The sequence below is a fragment of the Salmo salar genome, chromosome ssa13, assembly GCF_905237065.1.
Source record: "Salmo salar chromosome ssa13, Ssal_v3.1, whole genome shotgun sequence".
NCBI classification, from domain to species: Eukaryota; Metazoa; Chordata; class Actinopteri; order Salmoniformes; family Salmonidae; genus Salmo; species Salmo salar.
Window position 1 is genome coordinate 10,553,891 of NC_059454.1, and position 12,853 is coordinate 10,566,743.

The window sequence follows — 12,853 nt, forward strand, 5'->3', positions numbered from 1 at the left end:
TATGTAGTTACTGTATAACGCTGTGTTATGTAGTCACTGTGTAATGCTGTGTTATGCAGTCACTGTGTAATGCTGTGTTATGTAGTCACTGTGTAACGCTGTGTTATGTAGTCACTGTGTAATGCTGTGTTATGTAGTCACTGTGTAACGCTGTGTTATGTAGTTACTGTGTAATGCTGTGTTATGTAGTCACTGTGTAATGCTGTGTTATGTAGTCACTGTGTAATGCTGTGTTATGTAGTCACTGTGTAATGCTGTGTTATGTAGTCACTGTGTAATGCTGTGTTATGTAGTCACTGTGTAACGCTGTGTTATGTAGTCACTGTGTAACACTGTGTTATGTAGTCACTGTGTAATGCTGTGTTATGTAGTCACTGTGTAATGCTGTGTTATGTAGTCACTGTGTAATGCTGTGTTATGTAGTCACTGTGTAATGCTGTGTTATGTAGTTACTGTGTAATGCTCTGTTATGTAGTCACTGTGTCATGCTGTGTTATGTAGTCACTGTGTAATGCTGTGTTATGTAGTTACTGTATAACACTGTGTTATGTAGTTACTGTGTAATGCTGTGTTATGTAGTCACTGTGTAATGCTGTGTTATGTAGTCACAGTGTAATGCTGTGTTATGTAGTCACTGTGTAATGCTGTGTTATGTGGTTACGGTGTAATGCTGTGTTATGTAGTTACTGTGTAATGCTCTGTTATGTAGTTACTGTGTCATGCTGTGTTATGTAGTTACTGTGTTATGCTGTGTTATGTAGTTACTGTGTAACGCTGTGTTATGTAGTCACTGTGTAATGCTGTGTTATGTAGTCACTGTGTATGCGTGTTATGTGTTACGTGTAATGCTGTGTTATGTAGTCACTGTGTAACGCTGTGTTATGTAGTCACTGTGTAATGCTGTGTTATGTAGTCACTGTGTAATGCTGTGTTATGTAGTCACTGTGTAATGCTGTGTTATGTAGTCACTGTGTAACGCTGTGTTATGTAGTTACTGTGTAATGCTGTGTTTACGTGTAATGCTGTGTTATGTAGTCACTGTGTAATGCTGTGTTATGTAGTTACTGTGTAATGCTGTGTTATGTAGTCACTGTGTAATGCTGTGTTATGTAGTCACTGTGTAACACTGTGTTATGTAGTTACTGTGTAATGCTGTGTTATGTAGTCACTGTGTAATGCTGTGTTATGTAGTCACTGTGTAATGCTGTGTTATGTAGTCACTGTGTAATGCTGTGTTATGTAGTCACTGTGTAATGCTGTGTTATGTAGTTACTGTGTAATGCTCTTATGTAGTTACTGTGTCATGCTGTGTTATGTAGTTACTGTGTAATGCTGTGTTATGTAGTTACTGTATAACACTGTGTTATGTAGTTACTGTGTAATGCTGTGTTATGTAGTCACTGTGTAATGCTGTGTTATGTAGTCACAGTGTAATGCTGTGTTATGTAGTCACTGTGTAAAGCTGTATTATGTAGTCACTGTGTAATGCTGTGTTATGTAGTTACTGTGTAATGCTGTGTTATGTAGTCACTGTGTAAAGCTGTGTTATGTAGTCACTGTGTAATGCTGTGTTATGTAGTTACGGTGTAATGCTGTGTTATGTAGTTACTGTGTAATGCTGTGTTATGTAGTTACTGTGTAATGCTGTGTTATGTAGTCACTTTGTAATGCTGTGTTATGTAGTTACTGTGTAACGCTGTGTTATGTAGTTACTGTGTAATGCTGTGTTATGTAGTCACTGTGTAAAGCTGTGTTATGTAGTTACGGTGTAATGCTGTGTTATGTAGTTACGGTTTAATGCTGTGTTATGTAGTTACGGTTTAATGCTGTGTTATGTAGTTACGGTTTAATGCTGTGTTATGTAGTCACTGTGTAATGCTGTGTTATGTAGTTACAGTGTAATGCTGTGTTATGTAGTCACTGTGTAATGCTGTGTTATGTAGATACTGTGTAATGCTGTGTTATGTAGTCACTGTGTAATGCTGTGTTATGTAGTCACTGTGTAATGCTGTGTTCTGTAGTCACTGTGTAATGCTGTGTTATGTAGTCACTGTGTAATGCTGTGTTATGTGGTTACGGTGTAATGCTGTGTTATGTAGTTACTGTGTAATGCTGTGTTATGTAGTTACTGTGTAATGCTGTGTTATGTAGTAACTGTGTAATGCTGTGTGATGTAGTTACTGTGTAATGCTCTGTTATGTAGTTACTGTGTCATGCTGTGTTATGTAGTTACTGTGTTATGCTGTGTTATGTAGTTACTGTATAACGCTGTGTTATGTAGTTACTGTGTAATGCTGTGTTATGCAGTCACTGTGTAATGCTGTGTTATGTAGTCACTGTGTAACGCTGTGTTATGTAGTCACTGTGTAATGCTGTGTTATGTAGTCACTGTGTAACACTGTGTTATGTAGTTACTGTGTAATGCTGTGTTATGTAGTCACTGTGTAATGCTGTGTTATGTAGTCACTGTGTAATGCTGTGTTATGTAGTCACTGTGTAACACTGTGTTATGTAGTTACTGTGTAATGCTGTGTTATGTAGTCACTGTGTAATGCTGTGTTATGTAGTTACTGTGTAATGCTGTGTTATGTAGTCACTGTGTAATGCTGTGTTATGTAGTCACTGTGTAACACTGTGTTATGTATTTACTGTGTAATGCTGTGTTATGTAGTCACTGTGTAATGCTGTGTTATGTAGTTACTGTGTAATGCTGTGTTATGTAGTCACAGTGTAATGCTTTGTTATGTAGTCACTGTGTAATGCTGTGTGATGTAGTTACTGTGTAATGCTCTTATGTAGTTACTGTGTCATGCTGTGTTATGTAGTTACTGTGTAATGCTGTGTTATGTAGTTACTGTATAACACTGTGTTATGTAGTTACTGTGTAATGCTGTGTTATGTAGTCACTGTGTAATGCTGTGTTATGTAGTCACAGTGTAATGCTGTGTTATGTAGTCACTGTGTAAAGCTGTGTTATGTAGTCACTGTGTAAAGGTGTGTTATGTAGTACTGTGTAATGCTGTTTTATGTAGTCACTGTGTAAAGCTGTGTTATGTAGTCACTGTGTAATGCTGTGTTATGTGGTTACGGTGTAATGCTGTGTTATGTAGTTACTGTGTAATGCTGTGTTATGTAGTTACTGTTTAATGCTGTGTTATGTAGTCACTTTGTAATGCTGTGTTATGTAGTTACTGTGTAACACTGTGTTATGTAGTTACTGTGTAATGCTGTGTTATGTAGTAACTGTGTAATGCTGTGTGATGTAGTTACTGTGTAATGCTCTGTTATGTAGTTACTGTGTCATGCTGTGTTATGTAGTTACTGTGTTATGCTGTGTTATGTACTTACTGTATAACGCTGTGTTATGTAGTTACTGTGTAATGCTGTGTTATGCAGTCACTGTGTAATGCTGTGTTATGTAGTCACTGTGTAAAGCTGTGTTATGTAGTTACGGTGTAATGCTGTGTTATGTAGTTACGGTTTAATGCTGTGTTATGTAGTTACGGTTTAATGCTGTGTTATGTAGTTACGGTTTAATGCTGTGTTATGTAGTCACTGTGTAATGCTGTGTTATGTAGTTACAGTGTAATGCTGTGTTATGTAGTCACTGTGTAATGCTGTGTTATGTAGTTACTGTGTAATGCTGTGTTATGTAGTCACTGTGTAATGCTGTGTTATGTAGTCACTGTGTAATGCTGTGTTCTGTAGTCACTGTGTAATGCTGTGTTATGTAGTCACTGTGTAATGCTGTGTTATGTGGTTACGGTGTAATGCTGTGTTATGTAGTTACTGTGTAATGCTGTGTTATGTAGTTACTGTGTAATGCTGTGTTATGTAGTCACTTTGTAATGCTGTGTTATGTAGTTACTGTGTAACGCTGTGTTATGTAGTTACTGTGTAATGCTGTGTTATGTAGTAACTGTGTAATGCTGTGTGATGTAGTTACTGTGTAATGCTCTGTTATGTAGTTACTGTGTCATGCTGTGTTATGTAGTCACTGTGTTATGCTGTGTTATGTAGTTACTGTATAACGCTGTGTTATGTAGTTACTGTGTAATGCTGTGTTATGCAGTCACTGTGTAATGCTGTGTTATGTAGTCACTGTGTAACGCTGTGTTATGTAGTCACTGTGTAATGCTGTGTTATGTAGTCACTGTGTAACACTGTGTTATGTAGTTACTGTGTAATGCTGTGTTATGTAGTCACTGTGTAATGCTGTGTTATGTAGTTACTGTGTAATGCTGTGTTATGTAGTCACTGTGTAATGCTGTGTTATGTAGTCACTGTGTAACACTGTGTTATGTAGTCACTGTGTAATGCTGTGTTATGTAGTCACTGTGTAATGCTGTGTTATGTAGTCACTGTGTAATGCTGTGTTATGTAGTCACAGTGTAATGCTGTGTTATGTAGTCACTGTGTAATGCTGTGTGATGTAGTTACTGTGTAATGCTCTTATGTAGTTACTGTGTCATGCTGTGTTATGTAGTTACTGTGTAATGCTGTGTTATGTAGTTACTGTATAACACTGTGTTATGTAGTTACTGTGTAATGCTGTGTTATGTAGTCACTGTGTAATGCTGTGTTATGTAGTCACAGTGTAATGCTGTGTTATGTAGTCACTGTGTAAAGCTGTATTATGTAGTCACTGTGTAATGCTGTGTTATGTAGTTACTGTGTAATGCTGTGTTATGTAGTCACTGTGTAAAGCTGTGTTATGTAGTCACTGTGTAATGCTGTGTTATGTAGTTACTGTGTTATACACATTATTGGGTAGTGATGGTTTTCTGTTTCACCTTGGATTAAACGTTGACATAGAAGGGACATGAGATCAAATTGACTTTAACTGGCATCAGTAGGGAATCATCAGGGATACTAGCCTAATCTCAAGTCTATTAAAGGGTTAGAACAGGGGCCTCTCTCTATCTCTCTCTCTCTCTCTCTCTCTCTCTCTCTCTCTCTCTCTCTCTCTCGCTCTCTCTCTCGCTCTCTCTCTCTCGCTCTCTCTCGTTCTCTCTCTCTCTCTCCCCCTCTCTCTCTCTTTCTCTCTCTCTCAGTATACATTCAGACAGGGATAGTAGGTTAAGACTGAAGCAGAGTGTTTTCTCCCTCCTGGTTTGGGTGATGATAGTTGATTGACAGGGCCTGTGGGGTAAACCCAATATGATATGTGTCTGAGTGATGTGGAGGAGGAGAGGATGTGTCTGTCTGCCAGGCAGTAGATGCTTCCCAACTGCACTACTTTGACTAGGGCACAGAGGGCTTATTTTGGGAACTCTTATCATCATGATGTGCTCCCCCCTTAGGGGGTTGTTGTCTACCTTTGGCAGGCGGGAGGAGGGAAACAACTCACCCCAAAAGTTTAGGAAACTCATTGTATTATATCTCAATTTCCTCTGATTGAAACTTCATTCTGCACTCACAAATTCATTTTCTATTAAATTGTGATTTAAAGTCTGTCATCCCTTTTTGTGAAGTGCACTTACTGAGTATTTTGTTCACATCGTGTTGCAGCAGTAAGTTTTGCAGCAATAAGTGTCTTTATGTCTAACACAAGTTCAATTTAAACGTCACATTCATTGTAATTACTAAGGAGTCTGTTCCAATCGTATATGCCATTTCAGACTTAATCGGTTTCTTTGATTATTATTTTCCGTATGTAATTAGCTAATGTGGTTTTAAACCTCATCTTTTTTCCTAAAAACGTAACATTTTCTTGATAAGATGATTGGTTTGGTTTTAATTCCATCTCCCTTTAAATGCTCTTTTGAAACCTTTTCATGTGCATTCACTCAAACATTTGTCTCAAGGGTGTTATGTGAACTGCTCTGGCTAAGATCAATTTAATTATCAGTTATTAAATGCGTAATGAGCTTTAATGGCCAGTCTCACTGCTATAGAAACCAAACTCACAGAGTGTTTTAAGAGTCCAGCTCTCAGGCATTTTAAAAGGGCAATCTAGAATTGATTGGTACATCCATTTTTTTAAAAACTTTTATTATTATTGAAGAATATAGCTTATAAATGCCTCATGAGCTTAGTTCCGCAGTCTTACTTCATCACAATCCAAAATCAAATTTATCCAGCCCCATCACTCAGCAGTTTACCAAACAAGAAGCCACATTGTTGTTGTTTGAATCTCAGATTGCCCCTTTAAATTCTAAAAACTCATTCTATTGAAGCTTTTTGAGAATTCCAGAATCCTGCTCTGAAAGACACTGGTGAAGGTCCAGTGAACGTAGATATATGAACGAACACACACTAACACACACACATACAGATATGCACACACACATTCCTCATCCTTGGGTGTGTTTTCTTATTCAGGACAATCAAGGCAGAGGTGTACGACTGGGACAGAGATGGAAGGTAAGGACACACACACACACACACACAATAATGTTTTCACTTGATTAGTTTCCAGACGAGAAATGATTTATGCATGAATGGCAGGAGTATGATTTGTGTTAGGACATTCCTCATCATGTTTTACAAGATAAAGCACCATGACAACACTGTTATATGTTTCACTGCTACAACACTGTCATGTTTCACTACTACAACACTGTTATATGTTTCACTACTACAACACTGTCATGTTTCACTACTACAACACTGTTATATGTTTCACTACTACAACACTGTCATGTTTCACTACTACAACACTGTCATGTTTCACTACTACAACACTGTTATATGTTTCACTACTACAACACTGTCATGTTTCACTACTACAACACTGTTATATGTTTCACTACTACAACACTGTCATGTTTCACTACTACAACACGGTCATGTTTCACTACTACAACACTGTTATATGTTTCACTACTACAACACTGTCATGTTTCACTACTACAACACTGTTATATGTTTCACTACTACAACACTGTTATATGTTTCACTACTACAACACTGTTATTTGTTTCACTACTACAACACTGTTATTTGTTTTACTACTACAACACTGTTATGTTTCACTACTACAACACTGTTATATGTTTCACTACTACAACACTGTTATATGTTTCACTGCTACAACACTGTTATTTATTTCACTGCTACAACACTGTTATATGTTTCACTACTACAACACTGTCATGTTTCACTACTACAACACTGTTATATGTTTCACTACTACAACACTGTCATGTTTCACTACTACAACACTGTCATGTTTCACTACTACAACACTGTTATATGTTTCACTACTACAACACTGCTATATGTTTCAGCAGCTTAATTCCTGCTCTTTTGAGCCAAATACACAATACATCCATCATATTTCTACATTTCTACACCCCAGAGGGACTGTCTATGCACACAGTCTGACATTTTGTTGTTGTGGTGTACTTTACCTTGCAGCCATGACTTCATCGGTGAATTCACCACCAGCTTCCGAGACCTGTCGCGGGGCCAGAGCCAGTTCAATGTGTACGAGGTGAGTGGAGAGGAAGGGAGGGTGGGAGGCAGGGCACTCACCCTATTTGTCTCCCAAAGGCGTACAGATAAAACAAAGAATAACATAATAAACCAAAGAAACATAACAAATAGACCACAGGCCCTTGTAGGAGGACGGAGAATAGCAAGAGCAATTCTGACATAATATCTCTGAAACCCAGTTAGGAGACGTACAGTACATTACAGTACTACAATATTAGCATTAGCGCTAGTGTCTACTCAACCTTATGCTAGCATTAGCATAACTTTCCCTGGTTCACACTGAACCCCACTGAGTTTGGCTATGGTAATAGCAATCTGGACATCATAGTGGATGATGTAAGGGATTAGAATGAGATTAAAAGTTACAGTGCAGTGCTAGAGGGCCAGGCCTAGATTATACTTCTCTCCCACAACCCTGCATGGGTATTAGGCGTACTTAGGTTACGTATCATGTAACCTACATAGTGCACTACTTTTGAACAGATCCTTACTGGCTAAGGTCAAAAGTAGTGCCATATATAGGGAATAGGGTACTGTACAGTGAAATGAATATAAGGATAATAGTCCTTGGCCCTCTGAGTCTACTGCTGGTCCCTGATAATTAGAACTGTTGGCACGTTACATTAAGAACTGACATTGGAAAGGGGAAATGGGGGGATACCTAGTCAGTTGTACAACTGAATGCTTTCAACTGAAATGTTTCTTCCGCATTTAACCCACAACCCTCTGAATCAGAGAGGTGTGGGGGGGGGGGCTGCCTTAATCGGCATCCACATCTTCGGCTCCAGGGGAATAGTGGGTTAACTGCCTTGCTCAGGGGGCAGAACAATAGATCTTTACTTTGTCAGTTTGGGGATTCGATCCAACAACCTTTCGGTTACTGGCCCAATGCTCTAACCACTAGGGGAAGGGAGCAAGATAATTACCGTACGACACACCACGTATTCACCTTGCACACCCAAATTGACAAAGAAACAAACCAAAAAAAGAGGCAAGGTCTTCTCATACTTTTTTGATTTCAAAAAAGCTTTTCACTTATTTTGTCATGAGGGTCTGCTTTACAAATTGATGGAAAGTGGTGTTGGGGGAAAAACATACAACATTATAAAATCTATGTACACAAACAACAAGTGTGCAGTTAAAATTGGCAGAAAACACACATTTCTTTCCACAGGGCCATGGGGTGAGACAGGGATGCAGCTTAACCCTCACCCTCTTCAACATATATATAAACGAATTGGCGAGGGCACTAGAACAGTCTGCAGCACCCGGCCTCACCCTACTAGAATCTGAAGTCAAATGTCTACTGTTTGCTGATGATCTGGTGCTTCTGTCCCCAACCAAGGAGGGCGTACAGCAGCACCTAGATCTTCTGCACAAATTCTGTCAAACCTGGGCACTGATATTAAATCTCAGTAGGACAAAAAATAATGGTGTTCCAAAAATGGTCCAGTTGCCAGGACCACAAATACAAATTCCATCTAGACACCGTTGCCATAGAGCACACAAAAACCTATACTACCCGAGTCTAATCATCAGCACCACAGGAACCTTCCACAAAGCTGTGAACAATCTGAGAGACTAGGCAAGAAGGGCCTTCTATGCCTTCAAAAGGAACAAAAAATGTGACATACCAATTAGGATCTGGCAAAAAATACTTTAATCAGTTATAGAAACCATTGCTCTTTATAGTTGTGAGGTCTGGGGTCTGCCCACCATCCAAGAATTCACAAAATGGGACAAACACCAAATTGAGACTCTGCATGCAGAATTCTGCAAAAATATCCTCTGTGTACAACGTAAAACCCCAAATAATGCATGCAGAGCAGAATTAGGCCAATACCTGCTATTTATCAAAATCCAGAATATATCCGTTAAATTCTATAACCACCTAAAAGGAAGCAATTCCCAAACATTTCATAACAAAGCTCTGTTCACAAACACAAATAGACTCCACACAGCCCCAGGACAGCAACACAATTAGACACAAAAATACTTGACACATTGGAAGGAATCAACAAAAAAACTGAGCAAACTAGAATGCTATTTGCCCCTAAACAGAGAGTATCACAGTGGCAGAATACTTGACCACTGTGACTGACCCAAAATTAAGGGAAGCTTTGACTATGTACAGACTCAGTGAGCGTAGCCTTGCTATTGAATCAAGGGAAGACAGGCTATGTGCACACTGCCCACAAAATGAGGTGGAAACTGAGCTGCACTTCCTAAATACCTGCCAAATGTATGACCATAATAGAGACACATATTTCCCTCAGATTACACAGATCCACAAAGAATTAGAAAACAAACCCAATATTGATAAAATACCACAGTTTGCCATCACAGCAGCAAAATTTGTGACCTGTTGCCACAAGAAAAGGGCAACCGTTTACAAACTCCATTGTAAATACAACCCATATTTATGTTTATTTTCCCTTTGGTACTTTAACTATTTGCACATCGTTACAACACTGTATAGAGCCATAATATTACATTTGAAATGTCTTTATTCTTTTCGAACTTTGGTGTGTGTAATGTCTACTGTTTCTTTTTTTTTTTATATTATCTATTTCACTTATTATGGCAAAGTAAATATATGTTTCCCATGCCAATAAAGCCCCTTAAATTGAGAGAAAGAGAGAGCGAGAGAGAGAGAGAGAGAAACAGTGAGTGAGTGAGAGAGAGAGAGAGAGAGAGAGAGAGAGAGAGAGAGAGAGAGAGAGAGAGAGACCTGTGTTGTATGGTACGACCCAGCTACTGAGTGATTAAGTCTGTAGGGGGAGATGAGAGGGGAAGCCTGGGTGTTTTACCAGGCCAGGAAAAGAACCCTGTCAGAACCCTGACACTGTGACAGACAGGATAGAGATGCCTGGGGGGAAACCACAACACTGTGACAGAGAGGATAGAGATGCCTGGGGGAGAACCACAACACTGTGACAGAGAGGATAGAGATGCCTGGGGGAGAACCACAACACTGTGACAGAGAGGATAGAGAGGAATTGGGAAGAACCGTGGCACTGTGACAAAGAGGATAGAGAGGCCTGGAGGAGAACCACAACGAATGAGCGCTGGGGATGTTTCACGTAACCTTGATCCTCTTATTACCAGCTCCTGCATCATTCACACCTTCCTGTGGCCTCAGGTGCTGAATACGCAATAAGGATCTCAGTTATGTTATAGTCTATCAGCCATCACCTCTCTTCCCCACCCTCATCTGCATTCGGTTCATTTTCTCTCTCTCTCTCTGTGTGTGTGTGTGTGTGTGTGTGTGTGTGTGTGTGTGTGTGTGTGTGTGTGTGTTTACACATATATATTGGCATGTGTTGTTCAGAGACACAAACCTCGGTGGATTCCATTCCGTTCGTTATTACATGCATGTAATACACCCAGGATAGCCCCCGATGAACAGCCTGGAATGACATGTGTACTACACTAAGCCTGAGGGTCTGGTATTTCAGCGTTACCCACTGCAGTTATGGGACTGAGTTTCCACATGCCCCGTTACATATACTGTACCTACAGTATAACATGGGGGGTGGGGGTGAGCATACCTGATGTTCTTTATTGGCCCAGAGGAATGGAGACATTTGATGGGATCATTTTTACATGATATTATTATCAGCATGTTCATGTTGTGCCTGTGGAATCCTAGGTCGTGAACGCCAAGAAGAAGATCAAGAAGAAGAGATACATCAACTCTGGGACGGTGAGTCATTCCAAAATCAATCAAAAAAAATCTCCAGGTTAAAATCTACATCTCTTCTTGCCTGGTGCAACCGAATATTCCTTCCCCATCATCTCTGTTTGTTGTGTTCATTCATGAGTTTTATGTTTGTAGTAAGAGAATTGCAGTGGTTTAATTTCTGTAGCTAATTGTTTGTTATCTGATTCCTAGACAAGATAGATACTTTGTTTTGTTACGGTCCAGATAATAAACATTAGCCTGGTGCCAGATCTGCATGTGCTGTCTTGCTAACTCCTATGGACCATTGCGATGTTTGGCATGCAATACTAAACACAAACAGATCTGGGACCAGGCTAAATGAACATCACTAGAAGAGAAATAAGGTGTAATGGCCTCAAACAAAGTTAACTGGTGAGAGTCTATAGAGATGATAACTGTCCTATCAGTGACTGAGTGGCTGATTCTTCACATGTCCTGTTGTCCTATCAGTGACTGAGTTGCTGCTTCTTAACTCCTCCTCCACATGTCAAGTTAAATCAAATGTTATTGGTCACATACACATGGTCAGCAGATGTTATTGCGAGTGTAGAGGAAACGCTTATGCTTCTAGATCTGACAGTGTAGCAATATCTGACAGGTAATATCTAACAATTCCACAACAAACCCTAATACACACAATCTAGTAAAGGAATGAGATGAGAATATATAAGTATATACTATATGGATGAGCAGTGACAGAGCGGCTAAGATGCAATAGATATTAAAGAATAGATAGTAAAGGATACAGTATGTACATATGAGATGAGTAATGTGAGATATGTAAACATTATTAAAGTGACATTATTAAAGTGACTAGTGTTCCATTTATTTAAGTGGCCAATGATATCAAGTTTGTATGTAGGCAGCAGCCTCTCTGTGTTAGTGGTGGCTATTTAACAATCTGATAGCCTTGAGATAGAAGCTGTTTTTCAATCTCTCTGTCCCAGCTCTGATGCACCTGTACTGACCTTGCTTTCTGGAGTGGAGCGGGGTGAACAGGCAGTGGCTCGGGTGGTTATTGTCCTTGATGATATTTTTTGCTTTCCTGTGACATCGGGTGTTGTAGGTGTCCTGGAGGGCAGGTAGTTTGCCCCCCGTGATGCGTTGTGCAGATCGCACTACCCTCTGGAGTGCCCTGCGGTTGTGGGCGGAGCAGTTGCTGTACCAGGTGGTGATACAGCCTGACAGGATGTTCTCAATTGTGCATCTGTAAAAGTTAGTGAGGGTTTTTGGTGACAAGCCACATTTTTCCAGCCTCCTGAGGTTGAAGAGGCGCTGTTGCTCCTTCTTCACCACACTGTCTGTGTGGGTGGATAATTTCAGTTTGTCCGTGATGTGTACACCGAGGAACTTAAAACTTTCCACCTTCTCCACTACTGTCCCGTCGATGTGGAAAAGGGGGTGCTCCCTCTGCTGTTTCCTGAAGTCCACGATCATCTTCTTTGTTTTGTTGACATTGAGTGCAAGGTTATTTTCCTGACACCACACTCCGAGGGCCCTCACCTCCTCCCTGTAGGTCGTCTCGTCGTTGTTGGTAATCAAGCCTACCACTGTAGTGTCATCTGCAAACTTGATGATTGAGTTGGAGGCGTGCATTGCCACGCAGTTGTGGGTGAACAGGGAATACAGGAGAGGGCTGAGAACGCGCCCTTGTGGGGCCCCAGTGTTGAGGATCAGCGGAGTGGAGAT

General features: G+C 40.0%; 1 protein-coding gene across 2 annotated transcripts in view; it reads left to right on the forward strand.

Annotated features, from left to right (window-relative positions):
* The window catches only part of LOC106566415 (copine-5), a 250,283-nt gene that overhangs the window by 184,808 nt on the left and 52,622 nt on the right, over positions 1-12,853 (forward strand). For both annotated transcript variants that reach the window (XM_045692916.1, XM_045692915.1), the window contains 3 exons: positions 6,325-6,366; positions 7,363-7,438; positions 11,093-11,146. In XM_045692916.1, coding sequence (XP_045548872.1) covers positions 6,325-6,366; positions 7,363-7,438; positions 11,093-11,146 — 172 coding nt within the window. The remainder of the gene's footprint in view (positions 1-6,324; positions 6,367-7,362; positions 7,439-11,092; positions 11,147-12,853) is intronic.